A 26,743-nucleotide genomic window follows, 5' to 3' on the forward strand; every position below is an offset into this window, starting at 1 on the left:
AATTTTGTTTGATAGGGACATGCAGGTATGCCTCCTTGAGGTCCAACGTTACTAGCCAAGCCTTCTTGCCCAGCATGGGAAGAAGTTGCTGTAGTGTTAGTATCTTGAATTTGGGTACTTCCCGGTATGTGTTTAGAATTGAGAGGTCCAGAATGGGTCTCCAGGCTTTGTTCTTTCGGGGAACTAGAAACAGTCTTGAGTAAAATCCTTGTCCTTGCTCCTGTGTAGGAACCTGTTGAATGGCTCTCATGTCCATGAGAGCTGAAATTTGCTTTTGAGCCTCTGCCCATTGATTTGGTGGCAGGTTTGGCATTCCTTTTATCCTTGGCAAAGTGTGAAAGTGGAATCTGTATCCTTGAGATACAACATTTAGGACCCATTTGTCTTTTGTGATGATGTGCCAATTGTCTGCAAAAAGTGCTAGTTTTCCCCCCAAGGGAGCTGCCAAGAGGGTTTTGCTTGGTAGTCATTGTGTTTGTCTTCTGGTAGTTTGAGACCTGTCTTCTCCTCCTTTTTGGGTTGTGGCACCCCATTGTTGAGGCTGGTAAGAGCCTTGTGACTGGCCTCTGCCCCTTGGGCATCTGTATCTGCCCCTCTGTGGTCTGGCAGAAGCTGGAAAGGACCAGTTTTTGGTTGGCCAATTTCTGCTGAAACGAGGGGGTTGAACCTGTAAAAAATCCTTGACCGTCTGCATAGATTTTGCCTTATCCTCCATTTTCTTTAAAACTTCTTCTGCTTTTATACCAAATAAAACATCCTGCTGTAAAGGTGCATCCAACAACTTTGCTTTAACATGATCAGGTAAAGTTTGTTCTTTTAACCAAGCATGCCTACGTATGACAGACCCTGTCACTGCTGCTCTGCAAGAAGCTTCCATTTAATCAAATCCACATTGCAAAGTATGTTTTCTCACTTGTTCAACTGCATGCAACAAATCTTGCATTTCCTTGTAATCAGGCTGTTCTGTATGTGTGAGCATTTTTTGTTTTAATTGAGACATCAAATATTGTTGATATTTCAGCATGTGAAACTGACAATTTAAGGCCCTCATAGCTAGAGTAGCTGAGGTATATACTTTCTTTCCCCATCTGTCTAGTGCTCTAGAATCCCTTTCAGAGGGTACAGGATTTTAAGCAATAGAGGCCTTAACCCCTTTGGGACCCTGGGAAATGGTTTCTGGGTCAGCAACAGGGCTTTTATACAGGAATTTGTGTGAGTCAGGGACTCTGTAGTATCTGTCTGGTTTGATTGGTGCAGGAGGTAGTGAATCTGGGTTAAGGCTAGATTCTGAATAAACATCATCCACAATGTCTAACACAGGTGGAATAGCAAGTGGTCTGTGCTGGGGTAGTAAAAGGAACTCTCGGAGCCTTTTCTTAGAATCAGAGTAATCCTGGCCTTCCCAGTGGAAATGTTCCCTCGTGGTATGTAATGTTTCCCCAAAAGAGTAGTCTTCTGGGAGAGATGCAGAAGGGATAGACTCTTCAGCATCAGAGTCTTCATAAGGGGGGAAGGAATATTCTTGCTCACCAGAAGAGTCTGAGGAAATAGAAACCTGGTCAGAGGAAGCTTAGCCCTCCTACTGTCTTGGCCTTTTATCAGGAGGGGGATGGGAACCCCTGATTAGGGTAATTAAGTCTTCAGCCATCTTAAGCATCTGTTTCTTTGGCATGGGGCCTTGTACTGGAGACTACTTTACAGTCTTCTTTGTTTTTAAAGGAGTTTTCAGCTTTGCATAGGATTTAATAGTGAGTGTAGACAGTCTGAAGACACCTTCTGCAACTGAAGGCATTTCAACTGCACCGGAATCTCCTTCAGGCATGGAGTCGGAAGAGCCTAAAGGTAAAGGTTGTGGAGGCCTAGCAATCTCTGCTTGTGAATCAGATGTCACCAGGGGTTCTAAATCAGCGGTCATCAGGGGCTGCTTAGGCACCTCACTGAAAACTGGAGAACCGGCAACTGGCCTAGCAGAGGCCTCGGAGTCTGGTTTGGGTCTCGGCTGCCTGTCCTTATCTTTGCGTTTTTTATGCATTCTGGTCGTCGGTTGCTCCGACGACATGGTATAATTAAATTTCCTACCAAAATAATGTCGGGCGATATCAAACCGACGTCTAATAGTTCGTTTATTAAAGCTAGCACAAAACCGACAACCTGTGACGTCGTGGTCTGGGCCTAGGCAAGGAATACAATAAGAATGAAAGTCCTTATGAGATATTTGCTTCCCACAAGAAATGCAATTGTTAACTTTTTCTGACATCAGACTGAGGCAAGAAAAGGTTCCCTAATGGGGTACTTAGCTTTATTGAAGACTTCAGTCTGAAATTCGATTTGAAAATCTCAGGAGTCGGCCGACCGGCACTTGTGAACTGCTTCTGCTTCAGGCACCGCGCGGCAAGAAAGACTGAAGAAAATAGCATCAGATGCATCTTATATACCCCTGGTGCACTGACATCAGGGAAGAAGTGACAGCAACCGACGCTGGACCAAGACTTTGGAACTCTGGACAACTGCGGGACCTCCTGACGGCAGGATAACCCAAGTGTGATGACTGCAGCAGTGTAATACGATGAACATCCTCTTGCTGTAAGGCAACAATGCAACCGCTGCACCACTGCTCCATCCATTACTGACCCCCATTATTTATGTCTCTGTGCAGATTTCTTGCTCTAAGAGCTTGAGAGGTATGGTGAGTTGCCAGAGCCTGAGCTAGGCACCCGCTGAACCATACATACATATATATATATATATTTATATATATACATATATATATATATATATATATATATATATATATATATATATATATATATATATTTAGGTGGGTGTGACTGTGTCCTGGGATACAGTGTGCCTACTTTCAAAAATAACCTGTTAAAACTTCTCTCCCCTTTGTGAGAAGCTGAATCATGCCATGAATGTGGGTCAGCAGCATACCTCTCAACTGCCCAGACTTTTGCCTTATATTTTTTGTTTGTTCCTTGTAAGATATGTGATTTCCTAGATTTCTGAGGCAAATCAGTGAGGACTGAATTCTCTAAATAATGACAGGCATTTAAGTTTTGGACTTTATATCCTTCAGAAAATGTATGGTATTACAAGACCCTGTATTTTAGCAACTTTCTAAATTTATAACAGCAATAGTTAAAGTGTACCTATTTTTGTGTCTTTCTCCTCCATTATTTTTGGCTTTGTCCAGATTTTTTTGTTTTTTCATTAGGATGCATAGCATTTAAACTACCGTAAATCCTGTTGTGCAGCTATGCTTATATAAGTTGGGAAGCTAATGTCTGAGAAAGAGTTGTAGGATTGTGACACTTTCATTTGCAGTTTGCTTTCCTGTCATTTAACCAAACATTTTAGGAACAGTGCTGATAAATATATCCAAACATTCTGAATGTATATTTTGATTTACTCTTTCTTTGTACTGAATAATGTCTGGGTGGTATGGGAGGCTTAGTATTTTATTGGTGATTGTTGGCATTGCTCAACCAGATATTTGGGACCATATTTTTGCGTTTTTTACTTCTGTATCTCATTGTAGCCAGAGGAATGGTTAGGTGAGATAACATGAATTACTACTTTTTGGGCTAATTCTTACACGGATCAACTGGATAAGTTTGACATTTCTCCTTGTAATATTCTGTTTCTGATTATACTCTGTAGTTGCCTGAGTGAGATAAAAGTTATTACTTGCAGACTACTACCAGCATGGCACTACCATATATTTTGGTCATACTTCCTGGCTTTGTCAGTCATGTGTGGAATTCAAGTGGGAGGAAGGGCTCAGTAATATATAAGTGTTATACTATTTTTACTGAATTACTCAGGTCTTCTAAAAGATGATAATAAGTCTGTGTTACATAACAGCTGCACAAGGTAGTATAATGAATGCCTACTCAACAGGTTATGTGCAGCAATTATTACCTGTGTCTAAGCATGCATAACTTTGCAGTAATGAAAGGCAGGTCATTATCACATTAACGATAAGTCCAGTCACAATATAACACTGAGTCATTATCACTTTTCAGGTATTACTCTCAGCAGCTGCCACTGTTAATCACATAAGTAGAACAGTTATCACATTGATGAATGCACATGCCAGATTTGGGGTTTGGTCTACATGGAGTCATTTCAAGCCACCCCCACCACTTTCTTTCTGTCATTTTTACAATTTGTTTGATATACAGTAAAGTCCCATTTGTGGTTATATGTTTCATATTTTTGTGAACTACTGCAACTGAACATCATATAATGTAGCAATTTCCTGTATTACACAGTCACTATATTACATTACTTCCGTCTTTGATCCCTTATGTCCATTGCTGAATGGACACATGTAAAGAGAAAAGGTAGAGGTAAGGCAGACTGTTGACACTGAAGGAGGTCACGAGACAGCAGTGGTATCAGCAGTGTGAGCAGGTAGCCAGCACAGGTATTGGACACATCAGATGCCCTCAAGTGCCACTGAAGTCCCATGCCTGCCCTGGGTTCATTAGTGGAGTGGTGGTCCTTACCCGGATTTTTCTCTTTACATGTGTCCTTTCTTTGCCCCCTTGTCAGTGTCCACCCATGCAGTATTTCAGCTAAGGTAAGGTAAGACTGTATCTTCTGATGTTCTCAGTCATTGTGTATAATTTGGTGGTTTCATGGGTAGTAGGTATGTACCTCTGTATCATCATCACCAGTTATGTACCTAATGCAAAGAATACTGCCCCTGTGGATAGGATGGAAGATTTGGATGGGCTAACCAGGTAATGCATATGATATACATATATATGTAGTCTTCCAATACATCTGTCAAACATCGGTAGTAATCTGTTTGCATTTTCTTTCCTGTGTAGGTTTGTCCACCAGAAGAATGACAAGTGAGAATGTGGCCATTCTGACATTCACTGGGCTGCCAGGCATGCTTCCATAACTGAAAACTTGAGCTTCCTCACATCCAGTGTGAAGGTATACTGGATTGCAAGAAGAGGTATGCATTGGAGCAGAGTACTGCATTTGTTGGAAGAGAAGTGTTTCATCTACCCTGAGCCCGACATCCTTGTGCTGCACATTGGAGGGAATTATGTCATCAGTCAACCACTCAGAAGGATACAGTTTCAAATCGGAGCAATTTTTGAACACCTGTAGTCGTGGTGGCCACGTTGTCATTTTGTGTGGTCTGACATAATTCCTCGACAGATATGGAAAACAGCAAACAGTCAACGGGCAGCGCACAAGGCCAGACATTTACAGAATGGGTTCATGCATGGCTTGATGCACAGGTTCGGGTGGATCTACAATCTGTCATGACAGCATCACCGCAGAAGATGTTCACCTGTTCAGAAGGGATGGCGTTCACCTAACTGAGGAGAGCATTGTGTTGTTCTTGACTGACCTCCTCAACGGTGTGAGGAGAGCTATGCAGGATTGATAATATGCAGCTTGTGAGAAGAATGGAAAACACCCATGACCAAGTAGGGACCAGTATGGTAAATAAAACTCTATTATGGAATGTGTTGTGTAAAATATATTTTTCTGAGTTTGGCAAATAACTATGGTAAGGAGCTGGTGAAGATGCTGTGAAAGAACAACTGTTTCAGGAGAGTGCTAGCACGTAAAATGTAATACGTCAGTAACCATCCTGCAATACTTCTTTTTTATTCTGCTTTTATCAGGCATGTGTAGAGTTTAGATGACAGGAAGGGCTTAGTAATGCAGAACTTGATCCCTTGGGTCCATTGCTGAATGGGCACATGTAAAGAGAAAAAGCATGGGTAAGGCAGACTGCTGACACTGAAGGAGGTTGTGAGACTGCTGCGGTATCAGCTGTCTGAGTGGTAGCTAGCACAGCTGTCAGACAGATCAGATGGCCTTGCCTGCCACTGAAGTCCCACGCCTGTCCTGGGTTCATTAAGTAGAGTGGCGGTCCTTACCTTGCTTTTTCTCTTTACATGTACCCATTCAGCAGTATGTTGGCTACACCAAGAATGTGCATATTTACAATGATATGTGTCTACATGGTAGAAGTGCTTCTGAATGCTGTACACATGTACATATATCAGTTTTGTTAGGACTCAGGTTATAGAAATTATGATTTTTTTATATTTTGGTCAATAACTTTGCAAGGGAGCATGTCAGTGTGCAAAGTAATACCTCATTTTGAAGACAGCATTGCTGGTTCCAACATGGTAAAAGAATTGTGCCCGTATGTTGTACACATGTGCAGATATCAAAGTTTGTTTCGGACTTAGGTTATGGAAATTATGATTTTTTTTTTACATTTTGGTAAATAACTTTGCAAGGGAGCAGGTTGGTATGTTAAGTAATACCTCATTTTCAAGACAGTATTACTGGTTCCAACACTGTAAAAGAATTGTGCCTGTATGTTCTACACATGTGCAGATATCAAAGTTTGTTTCGGACTTGGGTTATGGAAATTATGATTTTATTTTCATGTTTTGGTAAATAACTTTGCAAGGTAGCATCTAAATGTGCTAAGTAATACCTCATTTTGAAGACAGTATTGACAGTTCTAACATGGTAAAAGAATGGTGCCTGTATGTTGTACACATGTGCAGATATCAAAGTTTGTTTTGGACTTAGGTTATGGAAATTATGATTTTGTTTTCATATTTTGGTAAATAGCTTTGCAAGGGAGCATGTCAGTGTGCCAAGTAATACCTAATTTTGAAGACAGTCTTACTCCCTACAACATGGTAAAAGAACTGTGTCTGTGCACTGTACACATGTACAGATATCACAGTTTGTTTAGTCTTGTACGATTATGAAAATTATACATTTCCAATACTTCTCATTATTATGCCCATATTTTTGCAAGGGAGCATGGTGATCACACAAATGATGCATCATTTTGAAGCTGACATTCAGATGCACAACTTTTACACTGATATGTAGGCTCTATCTGTTACTGGTGATGAGATATTAGGCTTTATTTATTTATCAGTTATGAGAAATAATATATTAATCATATTTTTGTGAATATCTCCATAAAGGAGCATCATACAGTAATGGTTAAGGTAGCATTTTAAAGCTGACATTCATACTAACAAATTAAATTCAAATTGTATGGGTCTGCATGGTACATTGACCAAGATATTGTGCTTTACTTTTCCAAAAAGGTAAAAAATATGCACAATATCAACATTCCTTGACAAATATTTAAAAATGACTTTGATATGCACTATCAACATTTACACTGTTTGAAAGGGTAGTGTCTGCTGAACAACTTTCATGTTTACATTTTTAGTCTAGCTCTTATAGTTAAAGAGTTATGAACATTTGTTTTCTGTATGGTATTACAAATGGATTTTCTGAAAATGAGCTCAGGCTGCACTGTTGTTCCTATGGTGGAATTAAGCAAGCAGCTTTTTCTGAGCTACTCTGGAGTGAATAAGTTAACGGAAGCATTGTCGGTAGTGTTGGACCTATGCGGTCTGTCTCTGTCTTTATCTTTACGTTTTTTCAGAATATCGGTAGTCGGATGGTGTACCGAAGCCATTAAAGAATATGGAGATCGACAGCAAAAGAATTTAGCAACAAAGAGAGCCCAATGATGAATGGTTTGGGTGTTAAATAAGACACAAAACCGACAGCGAGGGACGTCGTGGTCTGGGCCTAAACAGGTGACGCAGTAAGAATGAAAATCTCTGTGAGATATTTGCTTTCCACAGGCAAGACAATTGTTAACTTTTTCTGACATTGGTTAGAGCAAAAAAAAATAATCCCTAATGGGGTACTTAGCTTTAGAAGACTTCAGGATTACTAAATTTGTAAATGAAAGTTCAGGTAGCGGCCGACCAGCACTTGAGAACTGCTTTTGCTTCGGGCTCCTCGGTAAGAAAGACTGGTGTAATGGTGTCGGCTGCCTGTTTTTATACCCCTGACAATCTGATGTCAGTCCTGGAGTGACAGCATCTGATGCAGAAATACTAAGTCTCTGGTATTCAGGCTAACTGAGGGCTACCTGCAGGCAGATAACCCAAGTGTGATGACTGCAACAGTGAAAAATGAAGAACATCAAGAAATAGTCTGGAGTAAAAACCTTTTCATGTTTGAACTGGAGGGACAGCTTCTACTGCCCCCTGGGATATTAGGGTTTTTACCTGTTTTAATGCCTCTGCCCACTGTTTCGGGGGGAGGTCTGGGTACCCTCTTGGAAGTGGAAGTTCGCTGAAGGAGAATATGTATCACTGAGATATTATTTTTAATACCCATTGGTCCTTGGTTATAGAAGCCCAATTGTCCTTGAAGAGGGTGAGCCTTCCTCCTAGTTTTAGATGAGTGAAAGGAATGCAGGGGGGGGAGTCAATGTGAGTGCTTACTATAGAAGCTTGGCTTAGAACTCCCTGCCTTAGAGGTGGAAGTGGTCCATTGTTTGCGTCTTTGCTGGCCCTGGTATAGAGGCCTGGATGTCCTGTCCCTGTGAGGCTTACTTTGATCCTGTCTGCTGGGTGCAGGGTAGGCCCAGTGCTTAGAGGGGAAGTGCCTGCTGAATCTGGGTGGTTGAACTTGAAAGATATATTTTTCTGTTTGCATAGATTTTGCTTTGTCTTCCATCTTTTTAAGCACCTCTTCTGCTTTTTCCCCAAACAGGCATTCCTTATCTAGGGGTGCATCAATAAGTTTAGACTTGACATGATCAGGGAGAGGTTGTTCATTCAGCCATGCATGTCTTCTAATAACAGATCCTGTCACTGCTGCCCTGCTAGAGGCTTCTAGGGCATCATATCCACATTGTAATGAGTGCTTGGCCACTTGATAAGCAAAGTGTAGTAATTCTGCCAGCTCTTTTGAGTTGGCACCATCAGGAGAGGTAGCAATCTTCTGTTTTAATTTTTCCAAAGTGTGTTGTTGATATTTTAACATATGGAACTGACAACTGAGTGCTCTGATAGCTAAGGTTGAAGAGGTGTATACTTTCTTACCCCATTTGTCCAGAGCTCTGGAGTCTTTGTCAGAAGGAAGAGAATTCTTGGTAGAACTAGTCTTAGCTCCTTTGGGTCCCTGTGTAATGACCTCAGGGTCTGCAGCAGGGTTCCTGTACAGGTATTTGTGAGAATTCGGTACTCTGTAGTACCTGTCAGGTTTAGCTGGAGCAGGAGGCAGGGCATCATGGGCTAAATTGGATTCAAGGAAACATCATTCACAACTTCTAGAATAGATGGGATGGTCAGGAGTCTGTGCTGCGGTAGGTCCAGAAACTCTCTAAATCATTTCTTTGACTGTGGGTAGTCCTGAGATTCCCATTTAAAATGTTCCATGAGGGAGTGAAGGGTTTCCCCGAAGGAGAGGTCCTTTGGAGGGGGGGTAGAGGGGATGGATTCCTCTGCATCTGAATCCTCATAAACAGTTAAGGGCTGTTGTTCCTCTTCAAAGGTAGAATAATCAGATTCCTCAGACTCTTGGTCTGTCATTTTCTGGAGAAGGAACCCTTTTCCTTTTTGGAGTGGGGGCTTGAGTACCTTGGATAAGGGAGATGGGATCCTCTGCCATTTTAAGCATTTGAGCTTGGGGTGGAGGAGCAGTAGCAAGATGGTGGCTAGAAGAAGATTTCCTAGGAGTGGTCTGGCTTTGAGGTCTGAGAGAATCTGTCAGTCTCTGAGAAATGGTAGTCGGAGAAAGGATTTGTTTTTTGTCTAGAATCGGTAGTGCGACTGGCCTCATTGGACGCCAGTGCCTGCATCGCGGCTCTGGACCCAACTGAGGCAGAGAGAGCCAAAGGCTCGGAAGACAAAGTGGATTTCTGTGGCATACCAGACTCCAAAATGGTCCTGGCAGAGGCCCGTGTAGAAAGCGAGTTGGGCATCAGGGGCTGAAAAACAGCCTCACTGAATTCCGGAAAACTGACAATTTGCTTAGCGGTAGCATCATCGGAAGGCATAGCTTTGTGTGGCCTGTCTCTATCTTTACGTTTTTTTGGAATGTCGGTGGATTGATGGCTGACAGACGGCATATCGGAATTCGAAGATGGAATACAAAAATAATTGTCTACAAAAAGAGCTGTACGGCGAATGGTTTTCTCATTAAAGAGGGTAGAGAACCGGCAACGTGGGACGTCGTGGTCTGGACCTAAACAAGTGATGCAGTAAGAATGAAAGTCTCAGTGTCAGATCTGCTTTCCACAGGCGAGACAATTGTTAACTTTTACAGACATCAGTTAGAGCAAGAAAAAAGGGTCCCCATCGAGGTTCTTAGCTTTAGATGTTTTCTGCTGAAATTCAACTTCTGGTAGCGACCGACTGGCACTCATGCGAACTGCTTCTGCTACATGCTCCACGACAAGGAAGACTGATGTAATGATGTCAGCTGCCTTGCTTTATAGTACTGACGACCTGGCATCAGACTACAGGCAACAGCAGCCGGCGTACAAAAACATTGACTTTGGAATTCGGGCCAGCCGAGGGCTACCACAGCAGGGAAAACCCCCAGGTGATGACTGCAAGAGTGAAACAGGAAGAACATCTTTAGTCATATATGTGGATATATACTGGATCTCTTAACTATCCAAGTGGCTAGATAGGTTGAGTCTTGACCTATAGTGTAGTAGGTCCTGGCTTCAAGTCCTAAACAGTTATACCTTTTACATTTGTTGCTGTGAAAATGTGTTGCATAACGGCAATTTAATTCAAAATTAATAATTGTTACATTTACAAAAGCTGCGCAATACTAAGCACTGCTTAAACATGGTCAACTTTCTACAATATGTGCACGTTGCTAAACTTTGGTTAAACACGGCTGTGTGAGTTTGCGAGATGCTCATCTCCACTAAACTGGTTTTGCATGATGCTAAGCAACACAACACATTTTTGAAAGTTACACTATGATGTGTAAGGGTGAGAATGCAGTCTATATTAAGGCCAGTAGGTGGGAATTTCACACCATTCATCAGAGTCTCACTTGGCTATCAGTATGCCTGTCGGTGTTGGAGAGGGAGTGTGCTTTCAGGTGCAGAGGTGGGGTGTGCAGGAGTCCAGAGTGTTTGTTGCTGAAAAAACGTAAACCCTGGCTGTTGCAGGGAGATTACCAGGGCTCAAAATGTACGTCTGAGGCCTGGGATCAGTGTTGTTGAGCAGTGTCATCACCACTATGACAATCTGAATAGAAGGAAGAAGGGAATCTTCGACACCTGGGTTCAAGAGGCTAGTGATAGGCATACCCCACAGATATGTAAGTACGTTTGCCAGTATTTTAGAAATATACATGCTGAATCTGTGCAAAACTGGTATGCATAATAATTTGCTTCTCTTTCAACAGCTGTAGACAGGAGGGCTTGCAATGTTCAGTCCCATGCAGTAAGGTAGCTGAAGTTCTGGCCAGATATCCATGTGTGTAAATGCCAGATTTTAAGGTACATTCTCAATAAAGTTTAAAGCAAGATTGTGCTTTGATAAGTAATCTGTTCAAATAAAAAGCACTAGGAAGCCTTAAAATGATACAAGCACTCAACTCTCCTTGTTAATAAGGAGAAATTAATCATAGGCACTAAACAGCCTATAATTGCAAAGTACCTTGCTAAGGTAAGGCAAAACAGCTCTTGTACTTTACAAAAAAAGCACCAAACCAGGCATGTCCAAGGGTCAGCTTCCGGTAATTTCTCCTATCCACATGGTGAATCTGGGCATACTGGGGCAATGCAGCAATTGCCTCATGTACACAGACAACTCTCTCCTACCACCCAACACTACAACCTGCGAGAGATGCACTTACATAGCCAAACTGGAAGCAAAGCTCTCTCCACCCAAGATTGTGCTAGACAGTCAAGAGGAGAAGGTTAACACCCACACTACACCTCAAGCAACACATAGTCCTTCTAAACCCACACCACCAACAACCTCACATAGCAACACTAAACCCTTATATGTGGAGGCCCTTAACACTAACCTGCCCAAGCAACAAGGACCTCCAAAGCTGAAAAGAAAACAAACACCAGTCACAACCAAAGTGTCACATAGCTCACAACACCAGCGTGCCACCAACAACAGCCCCTAAGGAAGACAATGTACCCAACACTTTAGTCATAGGTGACTCTATATTTAGGCACACTGATGTCCCAATCACCAGGCTGAACAAGGAGAAAATTACAGTCAGCTGCCAGTTGGGTGCCAGGATCCACCACATAACGCATGCACTCAAGTCACTCCACAACAAGTACAAAGGTGACTCTGTCATTGTCCATGTTGGAGTGAATGACTTGAGAAGTATCTCCGTGGACTACATGCAAAGAGACATGGAAAAGCTCTCGGATCATGTGGCCCAGGCAGGTATGACCCTAGCCCTGAGTAGCATCCTGCCTTCTCCCAGAATGATACCACAGTATAAGGACAAAATGATTGACATCAACAATTGGCTAAGCTTCTGGTGTCATTCAAAGGGATTCCAGTATCTGTCTGCATGGGACAACATGATCGTCAGACCATGATGCTTTGCCATAGATGGTCTGCACCCATTGCTGCTGGGACACAGGTTACTGGCTAAGGCTCTTTCCACCCCTATAGTGCCTTTTTAGGCAAAGTTCAAAGGACAAAACCACCACCGTAACAGGTACAAGCATGCAAAATCTGAAGGTAATGCTAGTCAATGCTAGAAGTCTAAACCTCAAATTGCACTCTCTCGAGGCAATCCTAAAAATGGAGAACACCAATATCTGTGCAGTAACTGAGACCTGGTTTAAGGCTCCAGGGAGCACCCCTGCAAAACCAGGCTACAACTCTTACCACACTTTTCGGCCAACAAACCAGGACCGAAACACTAAAGGTGGAGGAGTGTCCATATTCACCAAGGATATCCATACCACCAGGCTAGTTGCCCAACACAATGTGTCTGAAATTCACCAGGTGAAACTAACACTAGGTAAGACTGAAATCCAAATTGTAGCTTGCTACAGATCCCCCACCATGCCCCAAGATTATCACTACACCTTTCTAAACATACTGGAAAATATTAAGATACAACCAAACACCCTAATACTGGGTGATTTCAACTACCCTGCCATTAATTGGGAAAGCTACTCATGTACCAATACCTTTGCCCAACGGTTCTTGGAATTCATAAATGCTAATGCCCTTGATCAACTAATCCATAGTCCCACCAGGGGCTCCAATATCCTAGGTCTGGTCATTACCAATATGGGAAATCGATGCTGCACACCTATGGTCACCCCCTCGTTGGTCAGGTCTGACCATACACTAATCATTCTTGACATCCACATCCCTCCCCCACCCCCCAGTAGGGAAACCTCCGTAAAAAAATTCTCCAAAGCCAACTTCATGCTACTTAAGTCAGAAGTGACAAACTTCATGACACCCATGCAGACGAGAACTGAAAGTTCAACTCCTGAATCCTAAACTAAGGCACTATACGAGCACATCCACTCATGCATGAATCGTGCCATCGCAAATAGAACCAAGATGCTCTCCTCCAAAAAAAGGAAGCCAATCTGGTGGTCCCCTGCCATAAACAAACTTTACAACAAAAGGAAGAAACTGTTGCAGAAAAGAGGAAAATGCCAGGATGCAAAAAACTCCCTTACCAGCCTCAGTAAGAAGCTGAGATCCCTCATAAAATCCCCCAAAACTAGTTACAAAAATAAAATTGCCAAAGATTCAAAAGACAACCACAAGGCATTCTATAGCTGAGTCAAGAATCTAAAAGGCAATACTCAGATCTACTCTGAGCTACAACAGAATGGCATTAAATCTACTGATCCCAAGGATATTGCCAATATTCGGGTCTATATTACTTTATTGAATCCCAATAACATCGAACACCACTACACCGACACACAAAGCCCGAACTGCAAATACGTCGAACCCCCTAAACCGCAAATTTTCAAATCTCAAACCATCATAATTGTCCAACACCACCACGCGCTACATACTACATAACCAAACATAATAAATAAAACACATACATACATACATACACAAACTAAACCCTACTTCTAACACTACACTAAACCTTACATACATTACTATCTATGCACTTACCTTAACCTGCACCCTAACCCTAAGGTCCGTAACTATCGCACACTTACCCTACAGACATATACCCAAACAAAACAAATAATCCACACACATACAGTTAACAAAACCCTATTTCTAACCCTACACTAAACCTTACATACATTACCTATCTATGCACTTTCCTTAACCCGCACTCTAACCCTAAGGTCCGTAACTATCGCACACTTACCTTACGGAGCTATACCGCAGACAGGCCAACCATCATACTTCGACATTTCGTGTTTCGTGGTTTTGTACATTTGCCATTACCGTAGTTCACGCTTTACGTGTCAGTCTTCTGGTGTTCGATATTACCGGGATTCGATAACGTAATATAGACCCCAATATCCTGGCAGATCGATTCAGTGCCAACTTCACCCCCCTCTCACCCCCTAAAGGGCCCATCCCAGTACTGAAGGATTGCCAAATTCTGGTAATAACAGCCACACAGGTAAAAAACGCACTCTCCAAAGCTAACAATACAGCATCCATCGGACCAGGACAACTGGACTTTCCAGGTAAACAACTGTTAAATAAATGCATAATAAAGTGTAATACAGGACTGTACCTTGATAAATAACCCTTTCCAATAAGTGTGAAGTAGTCCTGCATGCACTGCATGTACTTTTCTAATCTGACAGCAGTCATTTGTTAAATTAAATGCACATTTTCCATGGATTCACAGCGTGTGGGTTCTACTCCCTTGACAGCCAACTAAGAAATCACTGGGTGTCTAGTCTACTTAATGTACATGAACATATGTCTCAACTGCCATGATTTTTCGGAATGTAATGACTAATGCCCCATATGTCGGGTCCTTGATTAGCAGATAAATTGACATTACTTAAAATGCAACTTTTTGGCAAATCCATTTAGAACACCTTGGTAGCAATGTATGAGAACAGTATGTAAAACCATTCCCTGTAGTTGTGTACCTGCATTTGTTAATGCTTGGCCCATACTGTCCCATGCTAGCAGGTTGAGAGGTATGTATGTGCAATATCATCTATACAAGAATTGGAGTCACTGTACTCACTGTACTCACAACTGACACTGCACACCTGTAGAGATATGTATTATTAGTCTGTGTAGTAATATCACCTGCAAGGTCATTAATAGTCTGTTTTTTCTCTCTCTCCACTCCTTATCTTCTTTAGTTTATTAATGTTATTTATTATTATGATTTCATATTAATATATTATTTTAAACTAACTGTTATGTTGGCCTTATGGGCTATTTCACACTGGTTTGCTGTTAACATACTTACTGTTATGTTATTTATTTATGTGTTCCTCAAAATATACCTTAATATGTACTCTGATTAATCAATTTTATTTTCCATTATGGTAATACTAACATTCGTGTAGTTGTTACTTATCTTACCTTATTACTTATCTTACCTTATGTTTATATTTAATTTACTACAGAGGAGAAAATAGGCCAGTTCCAGGCAATCCACCTATCTTGGCTCCCCCGGCCGTGGCTCCGGGGCCCAGAACATCTGGGCCACAGCCTGGTGGTGCACCCTTTGTTGCCCATGCACTACCTGCAGCATCGGGTAGTTCTGCCCCACAGGCTGGGGATGTGCCCCCCTCTGGGAGTGGAGGTGGAGGGGGGGATATTGTCACCAGTCAAGAGCTGCCAGGTATTGTGAGCAGGGTGCTCTGCCAAACTGTCAGTGCATGCCTGCACCAGATGGAGAGCATGCCTTGCACTGGACTCCAGCCTTCACCCCCATTGCCACCACAGGGGCAGTGAAGAAGCATTGCCGACAGCCCCATGGGTAAGGACTTGAATGACACTGCTACCATGTGGATGTTCATGAGAATGGGATTCCACAACACCCTCCTCATCCAAGGTGTTCACCCCCCTCTTGTGTCACAGACCAATCCTGTCTGCTGTCTTGTTTGTCTTGTCTGTTTGCAAAAGCTTCCTCACCTTCCCAACTTACCTCCACCACATGTACCTATGTCTCTTCCACAACATTCCACTCTCACCTAAAAAAATAAAAAAATGGGCACCTGTCCCCCCAAAAAATATTGTCCTATACATAGCTCTCCACTTAATTTGGTCCAATTTGGTGAAAATGCAGTTATGTTGTCGTCACACATCTCTGGTAGTGACAGTCCAAATTCAGCTAAAAAAAATCTATGAAAGCCCACAGTGGTTGCTGTTAAACAAATGGGTACCTATGCTTCTTTCCTACACCCACCCTGCATATCCCTACTTATTTTTATTATTTTATTTTATTTTACATTTGTTAACCGGGATAGTCCACTGGATATATGTCCATTTTCAGCGGAGGCCCGGGGAGAAAAGCTCCCAACAGTAACAAAAACATCATTACATAACACAAAAACATCATTACATATCACATATCTCGAATAGCATGATAGAATATTTGCAGAAGAACATTAAGACATTGATAAAATATTTACAGAAGAACATCAAGACAATCCATACATATAAAAAAAAATAAAATATTTTTTTTTTTTTTTTTTTTTTTACATTATGTCAATGAACTACCATTTGTAATAGTTTCATAAACAGCAGTTGATACAGTTCAAAGTAGGGAAATCTAGAGTTGCAGTACAAAATAGGTTACATAGCATCTGTACATAATCTAGAGGAAAGGATTAGCCAGGCTTGATACAATAGCAAGTCCATTTTGACCCCAGGTGTAGTTTGAGTTTAGCTTTGAAATGACCTAGAGAAGAGAGTGAGGTAATCTCAGGAGGTAGTAGGTTCCATGTTCTGCCTACAGAGTTAGTAAAGAGAGAGTCACCGGCTAAGTTATTAGTTTTACATGAATGGATAAGGATTCTGCTGGAAGAACGCAATGGTCTAGAGTTGTTATACAGGGTGACCAGATTTTTGAGTGCAGGGGTATTTTCAGGGTTGTATATAATTTTGTGGGTCATAACTAGTTGGTTATATAGTATTAGACTAGGTAGTTCGAGCCATCGAAGCTGAATTAGATTGATGCAATGATGTGTCCTGAAAGGCAACCCAGTAGCAAACCTGGTGAAGTGATTATAACAGATAGTGATTTTGTTCAGGACAGTCTTACTAGTATTATGGAGAAGAGGAGATGCGTACAGGAGAGTAGAGAGAAGGTGAGATTGAGCAATGGCAACTTTGGCTGGGGCAGTCAGGAAGCTTTTTATTCTATACAATGAGCCTAGTTTTTTATTGATGGTTTTGATCAACTGGTTGACATGTAGGTCAAATTTTAAGTTATTGTCGATAGTGACACCTAGTAGTTTTGTAGAATGGTCTGGTGAGATTATTGTGCTATCCTTTGCTTTGATTGTAAAGTTAATGGCGCTATACCTTTGTGTTGATAGGAATAACAGCATTTTAGTCTTTTTGGGATTCAGTATCAGGTGACGATTGCTTCCTTGGACATATCTTCTTAGCAGTAGTGGGCCATTTGATTTTATAATTATCAGGTAAAAAATAGCTGCTATATTTAGTGTCTCGATAATAGCGATAAAATTTGTTAATTAAAAAATGGCAAGACACCTTGGCAGAGCAACAGTCACTATTCCAGTTTCAGTTCTTTACTTACAGTTAATGAAAAGCAAATTTGAAATAAATGCCTCAGATAGTTGAAGATAGCCATCCAAATTGATAGCCAAAAGCAAGTTTATGTTGGACAATAACTGTCTGTTAAGATAGCAGTTGTTAAAGTTGCACGCCTTCTGCAAACGGTTTGCTGTAAAATAGCTTAACTCACATTCAAACATTTAAAGCAACACTAACTATATAAAAATGTATATGAAATACAAAGTATAAGGTTGGTCATTATATACTATTAAAATCAATTATATAATGATAAAAAATAAAATATATAAATATATATATATATATATATATATATATATATATATATATATATATATATAAATATATATATATATATATATATATATAAAAATATGAATATGAATGTCATACTTTCATTCTAAATTTGAACACCCTCTGCTGTGCTATAGTGGGTTATTTAAGATAACATCAAAATGTTGAGCTGATCATAGTTGACCAACCTTATACTTTGTATTTCATATACATTTTTATATAGTTAGTGTTGCTTTAAATGTTTGAATGTGAGTTAAGCACAAGGGAAGTGATGTCACACAGACCTAAAGTATATATATATGTTAAAAGCTCTGTGATATGTTTGGCCTGAGGAAGCCTATAAGGTGAAAGCGCTTGCCAGTCTTTTGTCAATAAAGTGTTCGTATTTACAAGACTACATCATTGTGGTCCTTTCAAAAGTGCATTTTGGACAGCTGTTTCCATTTGTAATGAGGTGAAGACCGAATTTCAACACATAATAGATTGTGTTGTTTAATTGTGGAACAAGTTTCTGCTTGGTGTTTGGTGAGGTGAAGACCGACCTGTTAATTCAAAAAACTTACTGGGATTTAAATAGCCAGCGTGTTTCGTTGACTATTTTACAGTAAACCATTTGCAGAAGGCGTGCAACTTTAACAACTGTAACAACTGCTATCTTAACAGACAGTTATTGTCCAACATAAACTTGCTTTTGGCTATCAATTTGGATGGTTATCTTCAACTATCTGAGGCGTTTATTTCAAATTTGCTTTCCATTAACTGTAAGTAAAGAACTAAAACTGGAATAGTGACTGTTGCTCTGCCAAGGTGTCGTGCCATTTTTTAACTAACAGATTTTATAATTATGTTGTGTTTGTTCAGGCCTGTCTTTGCATGTTTTGGATGCTTCCCTGGATGCAGTCAGGATGAGGAGTAAAAACCTTCCTTCAGTAAACGTCTGAAGCTGCTTTTTTGTGCCTGAGTCTTGTTATAATATATTTATCAAGTAAACTTTCCTGTTTTCTTTTGCAGCTTGGTGATTAAAATACCTATTTTAATTTCTGGGATAGGAGCCTCATAGAGGGTGTTTATAGGATGACCACCATCTTTGAATCCAAAGCACAACATCTTTATGTTTGAAAGGGTCATTTAGTTACAACAACATGGAGGAGCCATGAGACACCCATGTGTCAACAGCTATGCCTGTCTGATGTTGGCACAATGGGGAGATACCCACACTCTACAATCCATTTCATTTGAACTTGGTTTTATATTGATGATTTGTTGATGATATATTTCATATGGAAAGGTGATATAGATGAACTTCTGGGATTTCATGAATACTTGGAATGAACTACAAGCTTCCTAAAATTTACTAGACAGCAAGATTACACATACATATTGATTTCTTAGATGTATGTCTGTCATGATGAAAAAGGAAAGATTGATAGCTTATTCAGGAAGACTTGCTGGAAGAACAATGTTCTCCACAAATCTAGTATGCACCGTAGACATATGCATCGGACTACATTGAAGGGGAAATTTCTAAGAACCTCTAGACTTCATATGATGGAAGAAGACTTTACAAATGCTATACTAAATATAGAAGAGCTCTTTGAACAGAGAGTTTATGACAGCCTGGAAATAGAAAAAAATGTCAAATTATGTTAAAACTATTAGAGAAGGAGAAGGAAAACCATACTTATCTGAAAGGCATACAGGGGTAAAACAGAAAAGAAATAAGGGACAAGAAATGAGAATGGAGTTAACTTATACTGATAACATCAGACATATTTGTGACATTATATGGAATAACTGGAAAATTTTAACTACTGATGAAGAGCTAAAAAGGATAGAGGGTGAGAAGCCATGATTTGCTTTCAGAAATAATAAGAACCTGAAGCAATTTCTATGCATTGATCAATATAAGAAAAGTGATGCTATGTCAAGTTGTTTTGGTACGCACCTATGTTGACATGCTGCAGGTTCATTTCCAAAGAGAAAGAATATATACATCCAATCTTTGGAAATAAATATATGTTCAAATTCTATGCAGATTGTACCACTAAAATGTGTTACATCTGGCCACATGTGATTCGTGTGAAAGTTTCTATGTGGGGAAAACTACAAGGCAACTAAAGGAAAGAATTTCAAAGTATGTAAGTGACATCAGATTGATCAACCTCAAGAACCCTCTAATGAAACATATTAATGAGAATGCAGGACATAGCTTTCATTTCAGGGTGTTACAGATACTAAAACTAAGTTTGAGAGGAGGAGACATCAATAATACTATAGAACTAGCGGAAATGTCATGGATTGGCAATCTACAAGCCTAAAAACCTCTGTGACTCAATACAAATTATCCTCTGAAACCAGCCCTAAAATGGTGGAGACTGAAGAGACACACTTGTTTAGAGAAGAAATGACGTAATTTTAGTTTTTACGGGCATTGGCCTGTAAATAACCATTTGATTGACTGTTATTTCATACATGAAGGGTGGACTATGGAAACTGAAATAGATCTGAAGAAGGATCAATTACTGATCAGAAAGCGCTTATATTTTTAAGCTTTTTATGCTTTTTACTCAAGTATTTTATTAAATTAGTTGCCTTTTAACTCCCAATCTGGCTGTGTTAACTCTATTGGTGCTATTAATATACATATATATACTTTTTTTTTTGCTCTTCACTTGAAGAGCTGAGGCTGAAGTGGATTTGGCTGCTATAAGAAGCTGACTGGTATGTATCAATTAGCATGCTATAATGTAAGCTGAAGTCCTTTTTTTCTGCTCTTGAAGAGCTGAGTGGGTGGAGCTGTACATCAAGAATGGTCACTGGCTACGAGATGAGCCAGCTATGCCTCTGTTAACTGTAATGCTATGGACACATACTACTCCTAAGCAGTACTAGTAGCAATATATACTGCTAAAACTAAGTTATATTTCTATTCTGTATTGTTTGTATACTTCATTGCTATCTGTACACTATGCAGTCCATGAATGCTGTCATATAATCATGTTTACCTTTCAACAAGTATGCAACAATTACTCATAGGTAATTGAGTAGTATGCTAATTAGCTCAGTTCCCTAGACATGTAACTATGGGCTTGATTCAGAAAGGCTACCACGAGGTGTAACCCAGGTCTATACTTCACTGTAACCACTTCAAAAGCAGACACAGACCAGTCAAAATGCTGTTATATGAAGTGGTGTAGCACCTCAATGAACTGTCTCTGTGACCTACTGCAAATGCTAATGAAGCATTTTATGGGAAATGGCCCACATTAATTAGCATTGTGCTCCCCATTTGCAGTGAGGTATAAAGTGCTTCAGTTCTTCATTTCTTGAACATGCAGAACCAGCATTCAGAAATGCTGATACTGTCTGCATTCGTGATAAGAGCTGAAGTGCTCTGTGTTCTGCGTTTGGGATTGAGCTGTAGTAAGCCACTTGGCTTGCTACAGTTTTTAAGAATAAGGACCTTTTTTCCCCCCTCAGCTTAAAGTTGAAGGGGTGACAAATTGTGGAATGGCACAAGGTGTAATGCCCCTGCACTGGCCTGGTATTCAAGAATCCTCAGTCCTCACCACTAACACCTGTGAGGGAAGTGCACATTGGGAGGATGACAAGTGCACACACAGTAAAATCCAATTTCCCTTAAGAGCACACAGAGATCACACTCAGTCTGAGGCTGGTTTTTCCCTCTCTCTCCAGATCCCCAGTAAGACTCCCCACTGGCATAGCTACAGGGTTAAGATCTCAGCCAAGTGGTCAAGCCAAAACCACCAGCACCTTATCTGTCCAACCACTGCTTTGTGTCCCTACCCAAGTAGTTGACACACACACTTTGAGATTTGATTTATAAACAAACACACACACACACATGGGAAAGGCTGGCATAGGTTTACTAGCTATGCCCACTTCTGCCCAGACTATAAGGTAGATATCACTGCCAGCAACCACCCTTACTTATCAGCTACTATAAAGCCCTTCCCAAAGGGTGAACAATTTTACTGTGTAATGTTACTAATATCCAAATGGTAAATGTGACCAAGGCCAAGCTGTTTATGAGTGGCCTGTACAGTGTCACCAAATACATATGCAAGTATGTTAAGAGCGTTAATATTGCTAAACAAACCAGCCACAATTAAAAGGCTTAAATATATTTAATAATAAATAATAAAAGCACAAGACAATACTCAATAACTCAACACAGTGACAACAGAGTTCAGAATCACAAGAAATACTTTAAAACAACATAGGACAGACTCACATAAATACAGAAAACACCTAAACTGATCTTACTATATTCCTATCTATCTCTAAGAGAAATACTATACCTAAATCTTGCTTACAGAGCCAGGCAAATGCAATTGCTGAATGAGAGAATGTTGTCAGATCCAAAGACAAATACAAACTGCACAGACTCATTCTCTGGGATAGTTCTTAAATTACTATCCAACATATCTGCTGGGTTATCTCAGATTACATCATTCTTGTCACCTCTGCCTTTAGTTCCCTGGCTAATGGGAACTTACAATTGAACACCTCTGTGTCAAAAATACTTATCTCTCAGAAGTTTTGGCTAGAACTGGAAGTTGTAAAACTGTTAAACACATCCACCTTTGAAACCTGTAAGTATTTCTATTTCCAGACTATAGAAAGAATTTCTAGCTGGAGATATTCTGTTTCCTAGCTGAGATAAACACCATCATAAGCAATTCAACTTATTTTCTTAGAGTTTTGCTCTTTTCCAGTAGGGTGCACTGTGGTTACATTTTTGAAGCTCAGCACATAAAATACAGTTTAACACACCACTCTGCACCCACAGTTTCATAACATATAGTTTTCTTACATTTGTAAGACAAGCCTATGGATCATATTAATATTTATAAATGACATAGGATTATTTACAAAATTCTAGCTAGCTGGGCTGGCAGCCTCACACAAGGTATCACAAACAGGTAGCTAGCTACGGCTCTGATTTAATTACTCTAGGACTTTGGAGATTGGAGTAGGGTACTATAATATATTTTTTAATCCAATCACTGTCTGCACAGTTCCCACATCCTCTACATATGGAAGAAAGTATTATTCTGCTTTCTCATGCTTTATTTACCATCGCCAGCTGTCTGCAATTTAGACTTACTTATGTACTTGGTCACAGGTATTACAACATTGGTGAACATCCAATCACAACACTGACTCATAAGTTCTGAAAAACAGCTAGTATGTTGATCAGTACTTTTAGTTAAGCCTGATAAATGACTCAAAGTATGTGAAGTGCAGTATCAGACAATGCAATTTTTATGGATTATGATACAAACACTTGTGGATTTTATCCTTGTCTGAAACTGGGTACTTATTTTGTTCTACAAAATGCAACACCACAGTAATTTAAAACATAAATTATTTCAGCTTTGTTAATAGAGTACACAGTTGCATAAAGTTTGCTTTTAGAACATATCAGCTTCGGTGTAAGCATGCTTTAAGATAACATTTTCTCCACAAGCATCTCAGTTCCCAATAGTCCTTTAAGCATTATGAACATTTCCAAATCTGTGAGACAGGATTTTCCTCAGGCTGACAAATTTATTCTTATTTTTTTTTATTTTACCACCTCAGTTCTGAGGAAAGCAGAGAAACAAAATTCCCAATCCCTGCTGTTCCGCGAACTCCCAGTAAGTAATGCCAGCAATTTACAATCAAATGACCTTGATTTCTTGTGCCAGCATTACAAATGCCCGATGTTTTGAATGTTTCACTAAAGGGCCGGTTCCTATATGCATATACACACACACACACACACACACACACACACACACACACACACACACACACACACACACACACATATTAAAAGACAACATGCAAATTAAGCACAAATTGAAATTAGGTACAGTATTCACTATATAAAATTTAACAACAGGTAACACTAGATACTATCTGATATTTACATGAGAAGGAGTATGGTTATATGCAACAGGATTTCTAGGGGAATAAAAAGTATTATAGGAAGGAAAGTAACAAGACGAAACTAAAACAATTAAGGGAATCCAAATTAGGGCAGTAACAGTGACTAATAAAGAACACTACTGAGTGTTATAACAGCAAAAAAAATAATGAGGAGACCAGCTAAGTGCAATAACTGGGGAAGGGAGATCATATAAGAAGGGATTAGGAGGCAATACTATAACGGAGGGAAGAATATTACAGTGAGGAGGAGGAGGAGGAGGAGTAAGACACCATAGCTTGGAAAATCAAGGAGAACACAAAAGAACATCATGGCATATGGAACTGAATTTGTGAGCAAATGGAAGCTAGTCAATTGACAAAATTCAATTTTAAAGAAAGTCAGTTTGGCAGAGAAATTATACTGAAGCAACTTTCATCCAGAGTGGAGATTTTCCTTTTCTCCACTGTTATTAGATATAGGATTAGGTGTATGTAAATTCAGTTGGGGGTGTAAACCCACATGAGATGTGCAGGAGGGTTTGCCCTATGCAAAAATATTATGTCTGGGGTTCAGCAAAAGTTGTTTCAGCATATTTTTTTTTTCACTGAATTGACTTTCATTGAAATTGTATTGAAATGATCAATGTGCTCCCAAGCAAAACGCTAGCTAAGACCTGAGAAGGGGGTGGATGGGTTTGTGAAAGAAAGGGTTAATGCAGCAAAACCATTGTCAATACAGGAGAAAGGGGAGGCTGCCCTAGCTTTAAGTTGTTAGGGGGGTACATCTGGCTGCCCTAGCTTTAAGTTGTTAGGGGGGTACATCTGGCTCCCCAGAAGTATTGCTGATCAGGTGTGAGTGTAGCAATGGCACTCACTTAAGCAGCCAAGGCACCATAGTCAATATTGTGGCTGCTTAAATGAATCTGCTTTTTTACTTTCAGTGTGAAACTGTATCAAGGCACTAAGATAAGCTGTTTGTTTAAATTTTATCAGTTTCATAAAAAATGTGGAAGATATTATTTTTAATTACTTTTTTGGTCTTCACCTTTGGGTTAGGAGGGAGCTACTTTGAGAAATGCTCAGGGTGCCAATTGACCTATTTTTATCTAAATGAACAGGCAGACTGCAGGAAAAGATCTGCCTTTTTAGGTCAATGATGAAGTGTGACCTTGAGGGACACACACACCTAAAGCAGAGTAACATTATGGATAGCAGTTTTCATACTGATGAGCACAATGACAAGACCATTTTTACTCTAATGAAAAGGAGGAGGCACTAGTTAGAAAAAAGTGTGAAGCCCTTTGCCACAGTGTCTGCTTGGAGCCCAAGAAGAATCAGGAGAAGAAACTGCAAAAAGTTTGCATAACTTATAGTGTGAAACAACTGAATGTCCAGAGAAACAATCACAAAGCATGCAGCATGACACTTTTGTTTACTCGTTACAAAATGGAGAGGAAGACTGGGTCAGCAAATCAGGCCCTGTTGTAACCAGGGACATGTGGAAAGAGTCTGATATTTCTAAACTCATCTTACATGTTTTTTTTTTTTTTTTTTAACAGAGAATTTTTAACAAGTGCAGAACATAAATATGAGATAGGAGTCACAAGAGTACTTGATCTTATGAAAATAATACCTGTCATGTTTAATCATTTCCTAACAGAATTGCATACTTAAAGATTCTTCACTGTTACTTAAAAATGAGACAAGTTTTCTTTCATTAAGAAACGGTACCTCATGGTATTTTTTGGTGACTTTAGTGGGTACACACTGACATTCGCCACAGTTGTGGATGCAGCAGGCACAGTTCCCTCCACAGCGCTTAATCAGCAAACAATTTGGCCAGAATATGGCATCTGTTCGTTTAAGTTCCTCTCTCAGCGATATTGAAATGTTACGTGGAGTGCAGCTGTACAATCTGACCTCCTCCTTTGCCAGATTCAGATCCAGTACTGAAAATTCAGAGAACAGCAAAAGTTAATGCACTGTATCAATGGCACATAAGAAGTGCACACTTTCCAAACAATTTTCTCCAACAGTAGATATAAGTGCTACTATCTATGGTCACCAGTTACTATTTCATCACCAACTTAACAGCTGCAGTTTTGTAAGATGTACAGGAAACTACCAAGACGTTTGCAGCAAACACAGCCATAGTACAGCAGATGGAATTCTGAACAGTTTCTGGATTCAAGTAAGAAAAAACTGAAATATTTATGTAGAAATCTGCTTCTGAATCAACATAGTGAGATCAGCACCATGATGAATATACTAGCACTACAGAATTTGGGCGTAGCAAGTAAAACCTCATTTGTCAATACTGAATGCCGACTACACTGGAATGTGACTGTAGTGGAATGGTAGGAGTCAGAGATGACTATGGGGTAGCATACACCATATATGTTTTTGTGGGTGGTAAGAGTTTGTCCAGTTCAACAGCTTTATGAATTGCATTTAAAAAAACTGTTACATGATATACTACTACTTGATTTTCTTAAACGGTCCTGTTATTTTTCTGGCGCTTAATGGAGCATTATGCATTCTTCCCAGGAACCTGTGCAATGTTTTGCAAACTGACACAGCGATCACATACTTGTTAGGTAAAACACTACTTACTTATTATCTGCACTATTTTTATGTATGCCTCCTGAAAAATACTTACTTTTAACTGCAAGCACTCACCCTAAGTGATAGACTAATAAACTGGAAATAATTTGCTCTGCAGCTTGCTTTCAAGCATGTGGGCACTTTATTTAAATTCAGCTGTCCAATGGAATATGCAGACAAATTTGTATTTAACTGATGCAGCTTAGGTACAGAGGTCAGTCAAGCTGGTTATAACAAGGCTATTAAGCTTGCTTTCTTAGAAAAAAAATAATCATTAGCTGGCTGGTTAAATAATTGACTGGAGGAAAACAAATGATTTCATTTCTAACTGCTGA

At 39.9% G+C, this 26,743-nt stretch overlaps 1 protein-coding gene across 1 annotated transcript in view; it reads right to left on the reverse strand.

Annotated features, from left to right (window-relative positions):
- Nucleotides 1–26,743, reverse strand: part of PDGFC (platelet derived growth factor C) — a 2,060,917-nt gene that overhangs the window by 20,316 nt on the left and 2,013,858 nt on the right. Inside the window, exon 5 of the mRNA XM_044079820.1 lies at nucleotides 25,536–25,753. Coding sequence (XP_043935755.1) covers nucleotides 25,536–25,753 — 218 coding nt within the window. The remainder of the gene's footprint in view (nucleotides 1–25,535; nucleotides 25,754–26,743) is intronic.

Source organism: Protopterus annectens, chromosome 8.part0 (assembly GCF_019279795.1).
Source record: "Protopterus annectens isolate FY-2018-M chromosome 8.part0, PAN1.0, whole genome shotgun sequence".
In the NCBI taxonomy this organism is placed as follows: Eukaryota; Metazoa; Chordata; order Ceratodontiformes; family Protopteridae; genus Protopterus; species Protopterus annectens.